Source organism: Schistosoma haematobium, chromosome 3, assembly GCF_000699445.3.
Source record: "Schistosoma haematobium chromosome 3, whole genome shotgun sequence".
Taxonomy (NCBI): Eukaryota; Metazoa; Platyhelminthes; class Trematoda; order Strigeidida; family Schistosomatidae; genus Schistosoma; species Schistosoma haematobium.
The window spans coordinates 2,737,442-2,759,537 of NC_067198.1; the positions used below are offsets into that span (position 1 = coordinate 2,737,442).

A 22,096-nucleotide genomic window follows, 5' to 3' on the forward strand; every position below is an offset into this window, starting at 1 on the left:
ATATTTGAAATAATCTCATCAATTGAAATGTAAATAATTCCAACATTTCGTCCAGCTAACTTGTCCGGACTCCTTCTTTGGATTATTACTCTGAAGAAGTCTGGACAAGTTAGCTGGACGAAACGTTTGGAATTATTTACATTTCAATCGCTAAGATTATTTCAAATATAATTTTCACATATATTATTATTATGGATGTTATTCAATAACAATGAAATATGAACAATATGAACAATTTGGTTGACTATAATATATAATTTTAAAATAACTTAGATGGATTAAACGATAGTTATATTAAAAGAAATTAATCCTACAAATCTCAGATGAAACAAATTTCGAGAGATAAAATCATGAGTATAACCAGTTGAATATGTTTGTCATTTCGTTTTTCATAAGCAACTTAGAACTTGACATTTGTGTATCGGTTCACGTGGTCACACCATATGAGCATAGAGAGATGAAATTATCTAGATACATGTCAGAATGATTAAAGTAGGAAGCAATATCAGCAACAACAAAAAGCCCTAAGCATACTTACTTACTCGCGCCTGTTACTCCTCGTAAGGGAGGAGCATAGGCCTCTCACCAGCATTCTCCATCCAACCCTGTCTAGGGTAAACCTTTGCAGCTCTTCCCAGTTGCTATCCATGCTTTTCATATCTGATTCTATTATCCGACGTAATGTGTTCTTTGGCCTTCCACTTTTCCGCTTCCCTTCAGGATTCCGTGTTAGGGCTTGTCTCGTGATGCAGTTTGATGATTTGCGTAATGTATGTGTTATCCATTTCCATCGTCTTTTCCTAATTTCTTCTTCAGCTGGAAGCTGGTTTGTTCTCTCTCACAGTAGACTGTTTCTGATGGTATCCGGCCAATGGATGTTGAGTATCTTGCATAGACAGCTATTTATAAATACTTGTACTTCCTTGATTGTGGTTGTTGTAGTTCTCCAAGTTTCAGCTCCATACAGTAGAACTGCCTTGACGTTCGTATTGAAGATTGTGACTTTGATATTGGTTGACAGCTGTTTTAAGTTCCGTATGTTGTTCAATTGTAGGAATGCGGTCCTTGCTTTGCCAATCCTCGCCTTTACGTCTGCATCTGAACCTCCTTATTCATCGATGATGCTTCCCAGGTATGTGAAGGATTATACATCCTCCAGAGTTTCGCCATGAAAAGTGATTGGATTGCTGTTCTCCGTGTCGTATTTGCGGATCTTGGTTTTCCCCCTGTGTATTTTGAGGCCTACTGGTGCAGAGAATGCTGCTACACTGGCTGTCTTTATCTGCATTTGTTCATGTGTATGCGATAGAAGGGCCAGGTCATCTGCGAAGTCCAAATCGTCTAATCGGTTCTGAGCTGTCCATTGTATGCCATGTTTTCCCTCAGATGTCGAGGTCTTCATAATCCAGTCGACCACCAGAAGAAAAAGGAAGGGGAGAGTAGATAGCATTGTCTAACTTGCTAAAATAAAACACTAACCCTAAGCATAGACGATATAATTTGCGGAAGAAAAATGGATTTGTACGGTAAAAGGTATAGAATCATTTTGAAACTCACAATCTAACGGATATTAGGGAATTAATGTAATTTCACTTGATATATGTATAACAAATGATTGTTCATACACAAACTTGAAGATCAATGATAAATCCTTAGTAATATTTCAGTCCTATCCATCATAATACAGAGGACATCATTAAACTATTGAAATTCTGAATAGCTATTTCTCAAACTAATTTCTTTATGAATTACCGAAGTTAAAATACAAAAATAATTGAAAAAAAGCTGAGATTCATAGTGGTGACCCAATGTTCTGTACACTTTAGTTATGGACGGGATGATTACTACGAATTATCCGAACTTAGTTAAATCTATTGAGGAAAGCACCCAACTGAGTCACAAGACAAGCCATCACATGGAATCCTCAGGGCGAAAGGAAAAGAGGAAGACTAAAGAACACATTATGCCGAGATATAGAGAGAGACATGAGAAAAATGAACAAAAATTGGACAGAACTGGAAAGGAAGACCCAGGACAGAATGAATTGGAGAATGCTGGTCGGCAGCCTATGCTCCATTGGGAGTAACAGGCGTAAGTAAGTATGTTAAATCTAACGATATATGTTAATGACGTCTCAGATGCATATAAACCACGGGTGTGGCCAACAGTTAAAGTTAACGGCTTACAGTAACCTGTATGCATGTTGAAAATAGAAATTATACTCAACTTCTGGCAGTTTTCTATTATTATGATTTTTATTATTATGGATGTTATTCAGTAGAATAATAATTTGTAAACAAGAAATTTCTAAATTGATGTTTAAATTTTTCTAAGAAATCATTCATCAGCACTACATTAGAGTGTTTTCTTAAGGGGGCACTCTCCGAGCTTTTGATATAAAGATCTAGTTTACAAGACAGTGGAGCAACATTAGGAGATGCTGTACCATGGTAAGTGATGACAAAAAATAGGTTCGTACGACATTTCATCCCCCAGAAAATCCGTGAACCCATGTGCACTATCGATTTGGAATTAGGGTTTTCCAACTGTTCTAAGTAAATACTCCATATCGACCGACTCAGTATGAGCACTTAACATTCGGTTTTCTTACTTTCAATTTCTATAAACAACAGTTCTGCCGTGAGAAGGCAGTGAGTAGGACTTCCTTGAAAGTGATTGTATATGCGTGTCCATGTGAGAGCATTACGACAGAGAGCGCTAACTCTCTTCACCCCAAACCGTACCGTAGTTTTCTCGTTGTTTTTTTTTTAAATTTAATTTGACATAAATGTGAAGTTATGTATGAATAAAATGTGAGAAAAATAATTTAGGAACTATGATAAAAATAATCTATTCAATACAACTAATTCATAATAGCTTACCTTCAGTTTTTATTTTTAAATTAGTTCGAACTAAAGCAAAAAGTGTTGCATTGAACATGACAGTTCCATCACTATTCAACGGCATATTCATACGTACTAAAGTCTGAAGAACAGATATTTAAATATTGGTGTAAAGAATTGAAATAAGATGATTGATAGATATTAATAATGATATATATAGAAATATCATCAGAAAAGGGTTTTGGTGGATATTATAGTATTTTAATAGATGAACTCGTAAGTCAATTGAAGCTAGTCCACCATAAAAAACCTGGAATCACTGGATAGACTTTTCGTCCTGACGTGAGACTCCTCCGCAGAAGTGTGCATCTACGATGCCGCTCACGGGATTCGAGCCCAGGGCTTATCAGACTTGCGCGCGAACGATTAACCTTTAGATTACTGAGCTGGCCGGCATTCAACGGTATTAATGTTTAACTTCAACTAATCGATGAAATTGAGTGACACATCCACCATTATGTTCAGTGAGTCACTATCTCACAACAGACTCGGTTGAACTCCATTAGTCACTGCTTCTCACTAGAACTCCAGGAAATATCTCCTACAGCCAGTCACTAGTGAGCATCGGATGATTATCATCAGAAAGTGTTTTTTTCTGGGTATTGTAGTCTTTTAAATAGTTGAGTTTGTGAGTCAATTGAAGCTTCAGTGAGTTACTATCTAACAATAGACCCGGTTGAACTCTACTAGTCTCTGCTTCATAATGAAAGATTACAAGTAGATTTTAAATTTCTTGTCAGTTAATGAATTCTTTATCAACGACCAAAATGTAAACAAAAAAAGATAATAAGGTTAGAGATATGGAAACTAGGATAAGTAAACTGATATTAAAGTAATATTTATTGCAATATCAGATGGGTTTTGTGGATATTATATTAATTTCAATGGTTAAGATCATGAGTCAATTGAAGCTAGACCACCCAGTAGGTCCTGAGGTCGAATCACACAGGGGGCGAGGTCGTGGATGCGCACTGCTGAGGAGTCCCACAATGGGACGAAACGGCCGTCCACTGCTTCCAGGTTTTTCATGGTGGTCTAGCTTCAATTGACTCATGATCTTAACCATTGAAGTTAATATTTATTTCATAGTTGTATATGATGTGAAAACACCACTAATAGACGCTTTAAATGCTTGTTTGAATAGGTATAGTTTACTGTCTTAAATCAACGAATCTTATTAAAAACAATTCAATTCAAATTAACTGATATTCATTTGATCCCCAAAATATTTCCATTCGAAGGTGATTATGCATGTACTTTCATTAAAATCACTAGTTGATCAAAGTTAAATACAATCACTGAAATCCTGGAACCACTGGACGTCTATTTCGTCTGAATATGATTGTATGAATCAATTTTATAGGTTGAAAGTAGTATATTCCATATACATTGAATTTTAAAATAATGACAATATGTATCATTGGTAAAATATAAAAATCTATACAAGAAAGGGATAAGAGAAAATTTCTTGTCTTGTGTATATAAGTCTCTTTTTTGATTAAGTTGATGCTCATTGTTTTTGGTAATACAGAGAATGGATAATCCTATGCCTTTGGATAAATTGCTGTAGACTTAATAAACATCTGAGAAACCAACATCTTAATACTACATCCATTGTCAGTTAGGTGGTAAGGAATGATTGTTTATTGACTTAGTGACAATTCTTGTTAAATAAAGCAGTTCATGTATGTTGAAACCTATGAAGTAAAAACCTGGAAGATACATGATTATACTGATTCATTTTAGTATTACATATAATAGTAACAAGGATCACATACAAAGCATAGGGATTAAAATAATCAGGAACACATTTGGAAGTTAAAATCGGATGAGAATTCAAAAGCCATCAAAGTAGATAAAAGATCAGATATTCCAGTTCTGACAAAGAATGATTACATAGATAAAATGAATTGTATACTGGCGGATCAGACTGAATTCCTAAAACTTGCGTTATGTAAGATTGGTTCTTAACTAACTATAACACATTAAAACCTCTGAAATAATCACAGATTTCTGATTCTGTTACGTACTTAAATATTACAAAACACCTACTTGACGACTTAATGGCCTACTGAAGGTTCAAAATCTTTGGGTACATGATTCTGGAAATGTCAAACTCAATGTACCAATCGATAACGAAATAATTGGTAAAACTATTGAAAATATTACAATGGAAATGGATTAAACGCTATGCTAAAGGTGAGTAGAAACGTTTAGACGTGGTAAAATGTACGAATGTATGGAAAAAAATTGTTTTATGTCTGAATGTGACAACATATATGACATCACAAGGGTTCAGAAATATTTATCATTTGTGTATCAAGGAATGTACGATATATTATGCTGGTTATATTCCTTAATCTGAAATATCTTATTGCGTACATCTCGCCAATATCCCTCTCGTCTACTCTTATTTAAATGATGTTCTCAATTTAAATTTGTTTCTTTGATAAGTGATCATTATAAAATCAAAAGTCCTTTAATAGAACAGTGCATTTGACTCAGTAGACCGCGAGATTCTGTGGCAGTATCTGTCATTGAAAGGCGTACCTCAGAAGTACATCAACCTTATGAAGGCTCTTTACTCGAACACTACTAGTGGAGTCAGAGATTATGGCTAACTGTAATCTGGTTTTGCAACCTCAAGTGGTGTTCGTCAAGGCTGTCCACTTCCCCATTTTTGTTCAACTTCATCATAGATCTACTGATGGAAATAACATTCTCGTCGACTGAATCCTCGGGTATTGATCTCCTACCAGGAGGTCTACTTATCGACTTAAAATACGCAGATGACATAGTCCTGTTTGGTGAAGACGCTGATAAAATGCAGAGTCTTCTGGTAGCACTAAGCAACGATGCTAGAATGTTTGGAATGCGCTTATATATATCAACATCAGTAGCATACACTACATTATGATTTACATCTGTTCAATATTCAATAAAGTCTTCAGGTATGATCATATTATGAACGAATAATATAATCAACGAAAATGAAGTTATTATCTTTGAAATGTTGATCACTGTCAAAATGAATGTAATTTCAATGATTAACTGAATCAATTCCTTCAAGTTGTATCAAACATAAATAGTCAAAGACATTTTATATGAAGTTTTACGAAGCTTTTTCTCAGTTTAATTTGTGTACACCAAGAAATGATCATTTGTATGGTTAATTGGAGAGAATTGATATTTGAACTAGATCATATGATTGAATAGATTGATTGTTACACGAGGATACAAAAACTATGATATCTTCTAATAATGCTGGGATTCATAAATGATTATATACACTTCCAGAAATTAAGTGATTACTTAATGTAATCAAATGAAGTATCATACAGTTCTTTTATGTTTTGAATGTATAGGTCTTAGTTTTGGCGGTTAGGTTAAAAATATCAAAGTATGAAGGTCATATGATCACAAGGTGTACAATGCCAGCTTAATCACTGTAATACATAATCAATATTATTGATATAGATGTACTTCTTAATGCTTTCTTAATAAATCATTCCATATTACATAATGAAGTCACTTTGTTATTTTTGTTCACAGTTGTGTTAATGTGACTTCCTATAAGATTGTATATGTTTATTTGGATAGTCAATCAATGAGCCTATTACTTAAAACATAACTATGAAACATAGTCTGACCTTATTAATTAATATAAAGTTGTTACTATCAAAGTTTAATTAGTATAGAAAGCTTAATGTTGAATAAGATCAATGATGAATAATCCAAGAACTTGAATAGTTAGACAAACAAAAAAAAACAGAACTTAATTAAGTCAGCAATTCATATTAATCTCATAAATCATTTAAAGAAATACCTTTTTCCTTTGTACGGATATCATTAACTCTTCTGATGAATATTATTTATTTGAACACATAAATATTGATACAAGAAAGCACCAAATACGTAGGCGCCGCACATTTTCATTATCATTATATTTCGGTGTGGGCTGTGATACTGCCCGAGTGCACAGACCGAAGCAAGTGGTTTTCTTAGGGGGCCACACCCAGAGCCTTTGACCTAAAGTTCTAACCCACAAGGCAGTGGAGCATCGTGAGGAGATGCAGTCCCATGGTAGCCGGCGACCGAAAATTGGTTCATACGCCATTTGTTCCCTCAGGATACTGGAGTTCATGTGCACCATTGGTTTGGGATCCGGTTAAAGCACCGGACATTCGCTTTTCGTCCTCTCATTTTCGTAAATAACACCCCCGCCACGAGAAGATAGTGAGTAAGACTTCCCTGGCAGAGTCTGTATACGCGTGGCCGTATGAGAGCGTTTCGAGAGGGAGGGTGGCCCCACCCCACTCTCGGCCATACCAGGGCATTTGGGGGTAATGAATATTATAAATGAGGTCTATTATTTACATATTTTAATAGGCTTAGTACAATTCTCTAAATAAAAGTCAATTGTTCTAGATATAGTGTAATTGTAAACATATTAAGAAAAACAGAGAATTGTTAGAAGAAACCAGATATGACCTATCAATGGAAAGTATACTCTCATAGTCTGTTTTGTAAGATCGTTATACAAATTGTACTCATTAATGAAAGTTTGAGCAGCATACATTATTTTCCTTTCTTGTAATAAATAAAGGAAACGTCAGTTTTATTTAAAATAGCTACTTTACGTACGTACGAAGGTTTATGTTGTTGACTGACTGACTGATTCACTAACTGACTTTACTCATAAACTCATAGGATTATCCATATTATGTAGATACAACATTAAATGACATATATTACTGTAAAACTGTTAAAATGAAAATGTAAATTTATTAGTTGAAGGAAACTTGAGTTAACATGTTAGTTAGTTAACTATTAAGCTTATTTGTTAAGCTTTCCCATGGAGTGTGCATTGCTTACATCTTCATAAGTAGTATATAACGCTAGTAAGGAATAGAATGTCGGGCAGCAGAAGATCGAGGTGGAAAGAACGTGAAATGAAAGCAATTGGCATGGAAATGCAGAAACTATGAGTCCGAGACGATTGATTAATCTTTGCAAAAGGAATAGTCAAGTTTGAAACAATTGATTGACATTTTGCAAATTAAGTATCTACTGTATGGTTCTTGGATTTTACTAAGATGTTTTGTACTTTAGTATTAAAATACACCTGATTGTCCCAAATTGTGTTCTCGTTCACTATACTAGTAATAGTAGAACTAGTCGTCATAATCCTAGTAGAACTAGTCGTCGTAGTAGTAGCCACAATAGCGGAAATTGGATTAGAACAAAGTAAATTCTTAATTTTATAATAACAATTGAGAACTAGATGATCAAAACATTGATTTACAGCTTCAGTTATTTAGTGATAAATGAAATAAGAAAAGAACAAGTTAATATTTTGTTCAATGAAGGATATTGATGGTTTCAAATAAGTTGAGTATTGAGTGGAAAGTTGTATTTCTGAAGTTTCGTGAGTTAATGCAAGACACTTCTTCAAAGTTCCATTATTCGTTTTCTCTGAAGAAGTGACTTATATTCAGTCACAAAACGTTAGAAATACAACTTCTCTACTCATTGGGATATAACAAAAACTATATTGATTATTATATTATCTATTATTTACACATAACCTGTGTTACATCTGAACGAAGAATAAATGAATATCAACTGCTAGGAATTATTTATGGACTTTCATTACATATATTCTTATTGGATAATTATTAATTAAATCATAAGCTTTCATTTGACCTATTAACTAATGTTATATGATTTACCATTCTTAATATATTCCCAATCTATTAGTTACAGTCTATCACACTCACAGACACTTTTGTTTTGATCTTGTGAAATACCTGGCGGCAGAAGGTTAAGAAGATCGAAGGAAAGAGAGCAAGAACAAAGAATGAGTGGTGTGGAAACTTGTACAAATATGTATATTCTATTTGATGGTACGATGTAGTCTGTTTGGTTGGTATATAAGTCCAGTATGTTTGAAATAAATAATCCATATCGCAGAGGCTGAGATTGATGTTCTGAACTTTAACAGGCAGGGCTAGGCGGAAAGCAAGACTGATAAAGACTCTAGACTGCTCCACACGGGTTTTATGCGTCACTGATCCCGTCGATTAATCATTATTCTCTAATTGGCGATATCATTACGTGAAACATTGATAGGATTACAAACCCACAAGTTATAACAAAATCCAAATTTCTGAAGGATGAATCAACATTATTACATTTTGTGTCATCATGAATCTATATACTAACTAGTCCACAATCTTTAAACCAACATGGTTGTTTGAAAATAATACCTTAAACACATTTAAACAACTGAATGACATTTACAACTGTCAAATATTCAAGAATTCGCTACATTTTTTAATTGAATACACTTACTACACATGCAGTTCGATGAGGACATAATTTACCAAAGCCTAATGGAGGTGATATTTTACGAAGGAGTGTAACTACATCAAGATGTTTAATTCTTCCTCTAAAATGAATTAAATGAAATGTATGTTCATGAATAAATGTATATATGTAATATTATAGATTGTAATAAAAAAAAAGAAATAACATTAAATGGTAGGCAATTTACAAACTGAATGTAGTGACCATAGGGTAATAAAAAGTCTTAATCGGATATTACTGGTAAGCGTTTTTTTAGCGAGTTAGTTTTCTACGGGATGGGGTCGCTAACCCCATGCCCAACCCTCCTCCCTTAGTCAGGCTTGGGACCGGCAGTAGCCGCCGGAGGGACTCCAATCGGAGTTTTAATCGGATATTATAACATATTGAATTCATTTTTGTATTAGTTACTTGAATCTTCTCATTAATGTTTAAGACTACAATTGATCAATCTTTTATTGGTATATATGTGCATCCTGTGCGAATTGTCTTGATGTTATCTTCAGTGAAATAGAATGAAACGCGTGTTAGTCATATCATCTCAGCTTATAACATATTTATTTTCAAACTTGTGGTTTACACTTACTTCTTTGACATATCGATTCGGTATTTAAAAGTTGATTTCATTGCATACCGATCCAATTTCATGTCATTCTCTCTTAATGAATAAAATAATTGATCATTTAGTATCCTAGTAATTGTCATTGAACAGTTTATCCATGATTTTGGTCCTCACAATATCTATGCTGATATATTTCAAATGATCAGAGTTTATAATATTATTCTTTAACTCTTCCCTCCTACCTAAAAATATATTACTACTTTCATTGTTAATCAGTTGTTGTTTCCATGATATATAAATATTAAACATATCTATAGAATAGTACAGAATAGACTGATATGTAATATAATTGCTATTTTTTAGCTACACGGAAATCATACTAGCAACATATATGATTCAAGTTGAAACCAGCCACAGTAGCACTAATTGTCATTGATACCAAGGCACCACACACATGTGATCAACGCTAATCATTATATAATTATTATTTATAAAGCGTTAACTTCAGTCGCATTTATATGAAAAGATTGTACGAAAGTTGGGGTTGTATGTATTTTGAACATATATAAGTTCAGAGCATTTTCTATCGTGATCAAACATGGGACGCTAAATACGTTTTAGTAAAAAAAGGTTCATTAGGTTTACGTATATAGAACGTAACAGGGCCAAACGTTTTATGATCAGAATAGGGTTTGTGGAGACTGTAATAATTTTAATAGTTGAATTCATAAGTCGATGTAAGCTATACCACCATTGAAAACCTGGAAGCGCTAGACGACCGTTTCATCCTAGTATGGGACTCCTGAGCAGTGAGAATCCATGATCGTCTACCAAAGGGAATCAGACCTAGCAATTCCGGTCTCGTGAGTGAACGCTTAACCTTTAGACTACTGGGCATCCAACGATGTTAATGTTTAACTTCAGTTGATTACGCAAGTGCGGTCGTGAATGCACTGCCGAGGAGTTCCATACTAGAATTAAAAGGCCGTCCAGTGCTTCTGCACTTTTTAAACGCTAATGATGTCTTTGAAATAAACAATACAATTATATTTAAACATTCGTAAGCGTCCTTAGATCCGCAAAACCAAACTCATAAAACATATTTGGTTCATGAATCCATGGATATATTTAATGCCTGTCTAGTTTGCTTTGACTCAATAATATCCAAGTCCAATTTGTCATCGTATGACTATGGAAGCAAATGTTCTAGCATCCTTATTGATTGAAATGATAGCTTTTTAACAATCACAGGATAATTTATTTTGCTATTTGTAAGTTAGCGCTAAGAATCATTCAGATACGTCCAGCTCTGAGACACCAGATCAAAATGTGGATCAACCCGGTTAATATTACTGAACTTATGTCTTTAAAGATTTATGAGATCTGTACTATGAACAGTAATAGTTTCCTTTGATTCAGGTTGGTTATAATCTTTTTAAATACAGTATTCAGATAATGACAAACTAAACGTTAATAATAACCAACCAAGATCGAGATCGATAGGACAAGCAGTGAGTTATATGTAGAGAAATTCAAATACTTCACTTCTACCCGAAATGTGTGCTGATGATATTGTTGTTCAGAAACACAAAAAAAGCTCCATAATTAAATCATTCAGCTTAGAGAACGAAACTCCATGTGAGAGCTTATGGCGAACTATCATCAGAATTGATTACCTCAAGTGGTGTTCGTCAAGCCAGTTCACCCTCTCCATTCTTGTTTAACTTTGTCGTTGACATGCTTCTAGAGATGACACTTTCTTGATCTAAATTTCCAGGAGTTGAACTTCTACCAGGAGATTCACTTGTTGACTTAATATGCCGATGACATAGTTCAATTTGGTGAAGACGGTGACAAAATGAAGAGTCTTCTGACCACTATAAGCAACAATGTAAGCATGTTCAGCATGCGATTATCCCCCCTCGAAATGCAAAATGTTACTTTATGATTCGGTTGCATTGACACTTGAACTAATGATAGGGAGTGAAGTAGTTGAGCGTGTTGACCACTTCACTTATCTTCGGAGTCTCGACAGCCCTTGTGGTCTGGTGTGTGACGAAATCTCAGCACGGATACAGAAGGCTCGACTAGGTTTTACCAACTTGCGTCATTTATGGCGTAGGCGAGATATCCGTCTATCAACCAAAGGACGGGTTTACTACACAGCAGTTTGTTCTGTCCTACTTTATGGATGCGAAACATGGCCGGTAAGAGTTGAGAATATTTGCAGGGTACTAGTATTCGATCAAAGGTGTCTTCGAAGCATTACTCGTCTATCCTGGGACTACCAATTAAGTAATGCGATTGTTAGAAAACGGGTACTAGGTAAGGATGGCAAATCAATTGATGAATTGGTGAAACTTCACCAGTTGAGATGGCTGGGACATGTGTTACACATGCCCAACTGCCGACTGCCCCGATGTGCGAATCAGTTTGTATTATAATAACAGTAAAAATATCATAAATATGTAGAGCTTACTTTGCCTCAGGATCATATTCTGACCATAAACGTATAAATTCATCTAAATGATGTGGACCTAATATTGACCAATCTCGTGTTAAATAATCAAAATTATCCATTATAACAGCAACAAATAAATTGATAATCTAAAATAATCAATTATAACAATGATAATAATCATCATTAGAAAAACATGTAACAGTATATGAAAAAAATGTAATTAGCATATAGAGTAGGATGAATAACAAAGTAGATGGCTATAAAAACGATGTTATAGTAGTTTGGAACTTTCATAACCTACAGACATTTAAATGCACTTGATGTTGGTTTACTTATATCTTCCCATTACTATTTAGGACTGCAAATGATCAGTCTCTTGTTTGCGTATACGTGTATCCTGTGCAGATTGCCTCCATATAGCGTTAACTTATCAGCTTTTTAAGTAAAGATGAATAGTGACTAGCAGTGGAATCCAGAATGACGCGCGTTTCGTCCTATTTGGGACTCATCAACTGCAGTCCTAAATAACAATGGGAAGATACAAATAAACAACATCAGGTGAATTTAGGACTTCATTCTATTGCACAAGCAGGCGGCTATCACGACTCAGTAGCTAAGTGGATAACGTGACGATGTTTGAAGCTAATGGCACTGAGTTCGAGTCCCGCAATGAACGTCAACTTTGGGATGCAGGTTCATCAAGGTGACGAATCCCAAATAGAACGAAACGCGTGTCAAACTGGATTCCACTGACATTCGACATAATCAGATCTAGAACATCCCACTCTCAAGAAGTAGTATATTTTTGTCGGGTTTAGAAAAATAAAATGTCATTTTTTTTCACTGATTGAAATCACGAGTCAATTGGAGCTAGACCACCATGGAAAAGCTGAAAGTACTGGACGGACGTTTCGTCCTAGTATGGGACTCCTCAGCAGTGCGCACTCACGATCCCGCCCCTCGCAAGATTCGAACCCAAGACCTATCGGTTTCGCGCCAGGTGCTTAACCAACTAGACCACCGAGCTGGCCGTCATCCAACGGTGTTAATGTTTAACTTCAACCAATCCACAAAGTCGCGGCTGTCCAATGCTTCCAGGTTTTCCATGGTGGTCTAGCTTCAATTGACTCATGATTTCAACCAGTGAAATTTCTAAAAATCTCCACAAAACATATTCTGGTCATTTTTTTTGTTCATTCGAGATTTAATACTTTTCCAACGTTGAAGAACTAGTCAATAGAACATTTTCATCATAATGGGACAATTCAAAATAACATAAACTATAAATAATTCTTAAAGTTAGACCGATAATTTCAGGTGTCGTTACCCAAAAATGATCCTTGGATCTTTGAATCTGGGATCTAAATCATTTATATCTACAAATTAATTGATTCTTCAATTCAATACAATTAGAACTGAATATTTTACTTTAACTATTAGTTTAAGCATATGAAATACATAGAAAAGGAACTTACAAGAAATGAGCAAACCATATAGAAAGAAATAAAATATGGATAGGCAAAATTTGATCCACATGTTGCACGTGGTCCATTATATCCTAATTCATCTAATTTCTTCCAACTAATAGTTCTTTCATCAAACTCTTCAATAGATGAATGAATAAGTTGATTATGAATTGGTTTTAATGATGAAGATAATGATAATTGTGTTGAAATGATAGGAAATGTTTCATTTTTATCATTTATTTCTCTACTTTGTCTATATCTACTTATTAAATCTGATGAATAAACAATATCATCTGGAGGGTGTATATTTTCAACTGATGAAAACGAAGAAGAAGAAGAAGAAGAAGACCGGTCCTTTTCTATTGTAGGATTATCTAATCCAAGTATTGTGGAAGGATGTGAATAAGTAAATAAGGAATTCTGATTATTATCGATTAATCCATTATTCAATGCATCCCAAATAGAATGATTATCTCGTTCATGATTATAAAATGACATCGATGGTTGATTGTATTCTGTTGAATCATCGATAGATGTTACAAAAGATGTCGAAACTTTTGTTGAATTGTTACCATTTTGTTTTATCAGAATATATTGTGTTGATGTAGTATTCATTAAAATAATATGTTGTTGTTCATCTAAAAAACTTCGTATAGCTTTCATTTCAGTATCTGAATATCGATCACATTTGACAGTGTGATCTAAAATAAAAGAGAATTAATAAACAAAACAGTAGGGTACAACCGGTTCAGTTGTGAGATAGTTACTTACTGATGAAAATGCAGAATGTGTCGCTCAATTTTGTGGATTAGTTGAAGTTAGACATTAACACCGTTGGATGCCGTTTGGTTCTGTGGTTTGGAGGTTAAGTGTTTGCGCGCGAGACCGATAGGTCATGGGTTCGAATCCCGTAAGATGGGGTCGTGGATGCGTGCAATAGGACGAAACGGCGATCCAGTGCTCCCAGGTTTCCCATGATTGTCTAGCTTCAATTGACTCATGATCTCGACAATTGAAATATCATATAGTCTAGACACTAATTAATAGAATATAATTTCAAGTTTTGAAATTAGGTTAATGTTCAACGAAATGTGACTTTTAGAATCGTTTTTCCAGTTTTTTTAATTTTTTGTAGACCCTAGTATTTCCAAATGTCATGACTACATATTGAAATCTACGGAATGTTATTTATATTAAATAGATCTAAGAATAAAAATGCCACACAATGAAACAGAACTGGTGAAATTTGTTATAGAGTTGAAGTTATTCCTAGTTAAATTAATTAGTGATGAAATTCACTTTCGAACTTCAATATTATCATACTAATTCATCATATCAGTTTGGATATTATGATTATGGTGAACGGGGCATGATTCTAGTATGTGGAGAATAACATTTTTTTGACAACAGTAACCTGAAAGTATACGATAAAATGTTTTTCATACAATGGAAGAACTATGAGAAGAATGTCGCATGTTTTAGTGACGCATACTTCTCGATAACTCAACGATGGGAAGGTTATTTATAAGTAATCTAGAAATAAAATGAAATCCCTATATTCCTCAGTACGTCAGTAACAGAGTAGAACGTCGTACGCACGAACATCAGTTCAAGTTGCCATACCACATTAGAACAGAGATACAATTGTCGACTTAAATCCCATAGTGGTAGACGTAGTAAAGGTAAAAGAAGTAATCGGAAACATTAGGGCTTGAAGATGTTATTCAAGGAGTATAATCCAGTGAAATAAATTTGGAAAGAAAGAAAATAAGGGGATGAGAAGAGTTCAGAAGATTAAAATTTGGTAGAACACAAAGTCTGGATGCACCTGCGCTACTGAAAACGATTTTGTGTCGTCACATTCAAAATCATTAACCATCGGCTATATTCCTCAATTATAGTTTGTATAATCATAACAGAAAGAAGAACATCATGAACGATTTACAAGCTACATATCAGTTCCATATTTAAATTTTCAACTCTTCTGACCGTGAATCCTCAATAATGTTGTAGTGACCTACTTTTATCAAGAGAACGCGATTGGTTTAATGAAAACAGTTATTATTATAGCCGATTGTATCAGTGATTGTTTTACTGTATTTGTTTGTTTAACTGTACTAAAGACATTCATTATTCTTCCATTCTTCCTTCCGTTGATTGTTACCTTGCACGAACTCACGTTTTCTCAGTAAATCCGCTTGTACTGCTTTGGTACGATCTCGGTATTCTGTCGATACCACGAGATCACCAACAAATATACTTAGCTACAACCTTCAATTGCCTTTTGATAATTGGTACGCAACTTTCCTGTAGTGGTGATCATAGTCAACCGCGACTCGACCTCACGCTACAATGTCAATAGATTGTTTTCAATGAACTTACCATTAACACAACTTAACATTATTTCTTGCCAAGCTTCACCAGTTGCAGAACGAAATAACACTAACAATGATTGAGGAAATGTTTGAAAATTATTATTACGATTTATTGAACTATCTGGATTGATTAATGCAATTTTACCAAACATTTGCATTCCAATTACAGCGTATATAAAAAATAACATGATGATCAGTAGAGCAACATAAGGTAATGCCTATAAATGGAGTTATAGAAAAATAGTGTAAAAACATTTTATACGTCTTTGTATTCAATCAAGCAATAATCATAAAATCAGTATATCTCTCAATAGTAAGCAGTTACCATCAAAGTATTATCCAATACTTTAAGACAAAATTCGATGGTGACTGGTAGTGAAATCCAGGATTAGTATTTCATTCTACTTGGGATTCGTCAGATGGATGTGCCTGTATTCCAGTGATGATATTTACATCAACATAACAGCTAGAGGTTTTTGTTTCATCTAGTTAGTGCGTTATTAAATTAGTTACTGAGTCTAGTTATCAAAATATGTCCCGGAGTTCACTGATAATCAGTATCAACTTTACCTAAAAATCCTTATGACTAAATGATGATATCGAAACAACTTTCTCAGAACGCAAATGTCCCGAAGGTGACCGATCACTAACGATCTTCAACATCAACAATATGATGCTTTAAATACTTACAAGTTAATTAAAGTAATCAATGGTATTTAATAGGCAAAGATGGAATGTGGCTATTAGTGCAATCCAAACAGGACGAAATGCGCGTCCTGGATTTACTTATGATACAATGCATCACCTAAAACTAGTAGGATATTTAGAAATCAATTCTAGTAATGTTTACAAGACGTGTGGTTGAGAAAACACTGAAATCATGTTAGACTTGAGTTTCACGGTCATGGCTGGTGTTAGGTATGCTGAGGAATATACCAATCATTATCATGTTAAGTCTAATGATGTCCTTGGACTCTAAATGGGCATTCCCTATTGGCCACTATTTATTTCACTCGTTAAATATTGTGTAAATGTTGTTTTCTATTTTTATGGTACGATGTGGTCTGTTTGGTTGGTATATAAATAGAGTATGTTTGAAATATAATGATTCATAACTCAGAGGCTGTGATTTGCGTTCTGGACTCAACTGGCTGGTCTAGACAGGGAAGCGGGACCAATCGTGACTCTAGGTCGTTCGTCCGTGTTTGCGTGTCATTGAATCGATCAATAAAACGCTGCTTATCATAACCTGCAGTCCACCCGTTACAACAGCTGGTACCATTTTAAGTCTACATAGGTTATTCTAGCTTCTATACAGACCAAATTATTCATTCTTCTCAAGCCACATTTTGACCTTGTTACTTATTATTTTATTAACCCTGATTGCGATTTATATGATCGTATGAGTGTTAATTGCTTGTCCTATTTATTACGTATCTGTAACATTTCTCGTCTGAATATAAATATTGAGTCACTCTTGATCGCAAACGAGTTGGCTCACTCGCTCTCTTCGTTAAGTGTCACTTCATTTGGTTTCGTCATGCTTATCTTTCTTCACTTCGTTTCTCTGATTGTGTGTCCTGATCAAAGGGTGCACAAAATATATAAATTCAAAATGCATTCTCGTATTCGTATTATTTTGTTCCGTTATTCTCTAACTCGAATTAATTCGATAGAAATATATGACGGTTGCTGGCATATATATATATATATATATATATATATATATATATATATATATATATATCGATGTCAATAAGAAATACGATCTAACTGGAGTCACATATAAGGCAACTCAAGTCAGGCCTTTTTCATCAGAAAATAGCTTATTTAAACCTCGAATTTTTGACAAAGAAATCGTGGGTGCACACCCTCCCACAGTAGGACGGCCGTCCAGTGCTTTTAGGTTTTTTATGGTGGTCTAGCTTCAATTGACTCATGATCTTAACTACTGAAATCATTATAATATCCACAAAAGCACCTGATATTAATCGGCATATGCTCTTTAGTGATCGGCTCCAAGAGGTATTTCCTGGAGTTCTGATGAGAAGCAGTGACCAATAGAGTTCAGTTAGGTCTGTTGTGAGATAGCAACTCATTGAAGATAATAGTGAATATATCGCTCTATTTCGTGGGTTAGTTGAAGTTGGAGATCAACACCACAGGTTACCAACTCAGTGGTCTAGAGATTAGGCGTTCACACGTGAGACAGATAGGTCCTAGTTTCAACTCTCGCGTGACGGAATCATGGATGCTTACTTCTGAGGAGTGCCACATCAGGACGAAACGACTGTTCAGTGCTTCAAGGTTTCGCATGATGGTCTAACTTCAATTGATTGATGATCTGAACTATTTAAAAAATGTATTATAATAATTATTACTAAAAAATAAACACGATATATACCTGAAATGATTTAACAAATGTCCATAGAAGTGTTCGTATACCTTCACCACGATTTAATAATTTAACCAATCGCATTACACGGAATAAACGAAAAAAGTTTATACTAATGAATTTTGAATTCGCCTTTTACAAAAACAAAACAAAACAACAAATAGATGTAAACTATATTAGATGATGAAAGAATACAATTTATAATGTTTACCATGGCAACAATGTGACAGCAAAAGTACTGTGATAATTGAAATGGATAAAGTTAAAATATAATTGAACTTTTCATTCGTTCAGATATTTTATGTTCATCTTGGTTACATAAATCTAGGGACATCAGTTTAATTAACTCAAAACTGTAAATCTGTTTTAAGATATTGAGAGACTCTGAAACTGTGTTTCGTCTTAGTTTACAGACGTCGGCTAGCTTTACCTTTATTCTTGACAAAATCGATATTTCTGATGAGATTACAACCTATCTCACCTGATTTTACAGTATGAAACATTTTGCCGGTTACAGTTCAAATTATTCAGTGGCTTAAGAATTGTGATGTTTTATTGTGGAAGAAACTAATCTATCAGCAGGATAGAATAATTGGCGAAGAGAAGTTTCAGGAAAAGCGGATGTGTATAAGATTTAAATTTAATAATCTGCATCTTGAATGCTCAGAATCACTCATAGTGTTACTGACAGTAGGATTGGTTAGTTCATTCTTAAATCTTCCAGTCACATTATCAATTTTACTCAATCACATTACTATAAGAGTCTATTCAGAGACTCATATTGCTCTATCAATGGAAGGAAAACTTCATGACAAAGTATTTCAATCCTATGTTATTATACTATAATGTTTGTTACAACTTGAAAAATAATCTTTCTAGCCGTTTTAACTCAATATGAAATATACAAACAAGATATCTAATAAATTACTAGTTCTAATCATGAGTCAATTGAAGCTAGACCACCATAGAAAACCTGGAAGCACTAGACGGTGATTTCTTCTCATTATGAGACTCCTCAGCACTGCGCATCGACGAACTTACCCTCCAAGAGTTTCGAACCCATGACCTATCAGTCTCGCGCGCGAGCACCTAACCATTAGACCACTAAGCCGGAATTTAACGGTGTTAATGTCTAACTTCAACTAATCCACGAAATTGAACGGCACAACCACCATTGTCTTCAGTATGTTGCCATCTCATAAAAGACCTAGTTGAACTCCATTGGTCACTGCTTCTCATTAGAACTCCAGGAAATACCTCTTGGAACCAGTCACTAGTGAGCATATATATTGATTTATATCAGAAGGGGTGTTTTTGTGGATATTATAGTATTATTAAACATTTAAAGATCCAAACAAAAAAACTTACAGCAAGATGTGACATATTAATATCAACGAAACTACCAACAACAATGATGAAATCGAATACATTCCATGGATCACTAAAATAATTCTAGATAAGGTGATCAAAAGAAAACAAAAAGCAGATTATTTATTGATGTTTAATAACATGTAAAACGTCCATATCCATGACAGGTTAAATTAATGAACAGGGTGATTTAACAAAAATATAAATGATCTAGTATTATAATGTATGCTACTTATATTTGAAGGTATTTGAAGATAAAACACCAGTCGGAAGTGGAATGTCTGCGAACAAATAGTTGATAAGAAGAGTGAGAAAGGAAACCGTAAGTAATCAAGATAACAACAGCAATCAAGAAATAATGAAGCTTGTAAGAGACAATTCCAAGATGATGTGTATATCATGTATTTGATGTATGATTTTCACTTTTTGCTAAACCCCTGATTGATTGTGCATTAAAAATTAAATTTGTCTTCCCCCAACTAAGTTCTCTTTCACTATAGTAAGACGAGGCTTATTTGAATATGTCGTATAGCATGGTTTATCCAGTGAAAAACTAATATATATATATAAATATATATATATATATATATCATTGTGTGGTTGTTGAGATTGTTAAGTTTCTGATTGAGATCATGACCCAACCGATCTTTGACCACCGTTGAAAACTTGGAAACACAGGACGACCGTTTCGTTCTCACATGGGAACCCTGAGAAGTGTGAATCCACGATCACGCTTACGCGATTCGAACCCAGGACCTTCAGTCTCTCACGCGCGAACGCTTAACTTCTAGACCACTGAGCTGCCATCCAACGGTGTTAACGTCTAACTTCAACCATCTTCCATTGTTTGAGGTGGATACCTGTCTCTACCTAATACGGATTAGCTACACTGGATGTCAGCTCAATGATCTAAATATTAAGAGTTCATGCTCGATACTGAATGCCCTAGCTTCAAATCACGCATGTGAGATCGTGGATGCGCACTGCTCAGGAGTTCCATACTAGGAAGAAACGGTCATCCAGTATTTCATAGTTTTCAATGATGATCTAACATTGATCGATTCATGATCTCAATCAACAACGTATATTTCTATAACAGAAATTATAATTCATTGTCTGAAACTATAAAGAATATAAATTATTAATGTAGTGTAATTATTAGGGTTAGTAATTGTTTTATTACAGCTGGAAAACTAAACAATCGTATTATATCAAGTACTAATTACAGAATAGAATATTTAGAACAAATGAAGAGCTGAAGAAGAAGAAGAAGAAAAAGAAGAAGAAGAAGAAGAAGAAGGAGATTGGATAAAATCAGATTATTTGATTTGAAATGAAAATCACACTACAGATTTATAGTTTATTCTAACAAAATCAGTGATAAAAATAGTACGCTTATTACTTCTACTCATAGGAATATTAAAAAATCAATAAATGAAAATGAAACCATATTTTTATGCTCTAATTGAATCAGTTCAATAAGATATACTCATTCTAATATATATATATAAACTACAAAGCATTGGAGCAACGTTAGGAGATGTAGCCCCTTGGCAGCCAATCATGAACAACGGGTTCATACGCCGTTTGTACCCTCGGGATCCTGGGGCTCATGTGCACTATTGGTTTGGAACCAAGATTTTGCAACTCCTGTAGATGGATCCTCCATATCCACCAACCCGGTTAAAGCGCCGGACATTCATATCATGTTTAGAAGAATGAAAGTTTTTATCAGGATGGGGGTTGTGGAGATTATTACGTTTTTGATTGAGATCATGAACCGATTGTTGTTAGACCACCACCTTTGGAAATCTGGAAGCACTGGACGCCCTTTCGTCCTATAGTGGAACTCCTCAGCAGTGCGCATCCACGATCCCGCTCGCGGGATTCGAACCCAGGGCACTCGGTCTGGCGCGCGAACGCTTAACCAACTGGACCACTGAGCCGGCATCCAATGGTGATAGTTTCTAACATCAACCAATCCACGAAATTGTGCGACCAACTTCCATTGTACTGAGGTTGATAACTGTCTCTACCCGACATGGATTAGCTCCACTGATCACGGCTTCTCACTAGAACTCCGAGAATTCCTTCACGAAGTTAGTCACTAGTGAGAACATGGTGATTATCAGTATGGGGGTTGTGGAGATTATTACGTTTTTGATTGAGATCATGAACCGTCCAGTGCTTCCAGGTTTCC

The 22,096-nt window shown here is 34.7% G+C and overlaps 1 protein-coding gene across 1 annotated transcript in view; it reads right to left on the reverse strand.

Moving 5' to 3' along the window:
• CACNA1C_1 (Voltage-dependent L-type calcium channel subunit alpha-1C) overlaps window positions 1-22,096 on the reverse strand; it is a 168,608-nt gene that overhangs the window by 55,989 nt on the left and 90,523 nt on the right. Inside the window, exons 27-33 of the mRNA XM_051212767.1 lie at window positions 19,897-19,980; window positions 18,538-18,660; window positions 16,141-16,351; window positions 13,768-14,459; window positions 12,311-12,438; window positions 9,258-9,354; window positions 2,883-2,985 (exon numbers count right to left, since the gene is read on the reverse strand). Coding sequence (XP_051068681.1) covers window positions 2,883-2,985; window positions 9,258-9,354; window positions 12,311-12,438; window positions 13,768-14,459; window positions 16,141-16,351; window positions 18,538-18,660; window positions 19,897-19,980 — 1,438 coding nt within the window. The remainder of the gene's footprint in view (window positions 1-2,882; window positions 2,986-9,257; window positions 9,355-12,310; window positions 12,439-13,767; window positions 14,460-16,140; window positions 16,352-18,537; window positions 18,661-19,896; window positions 19,981-22,096) is intronic.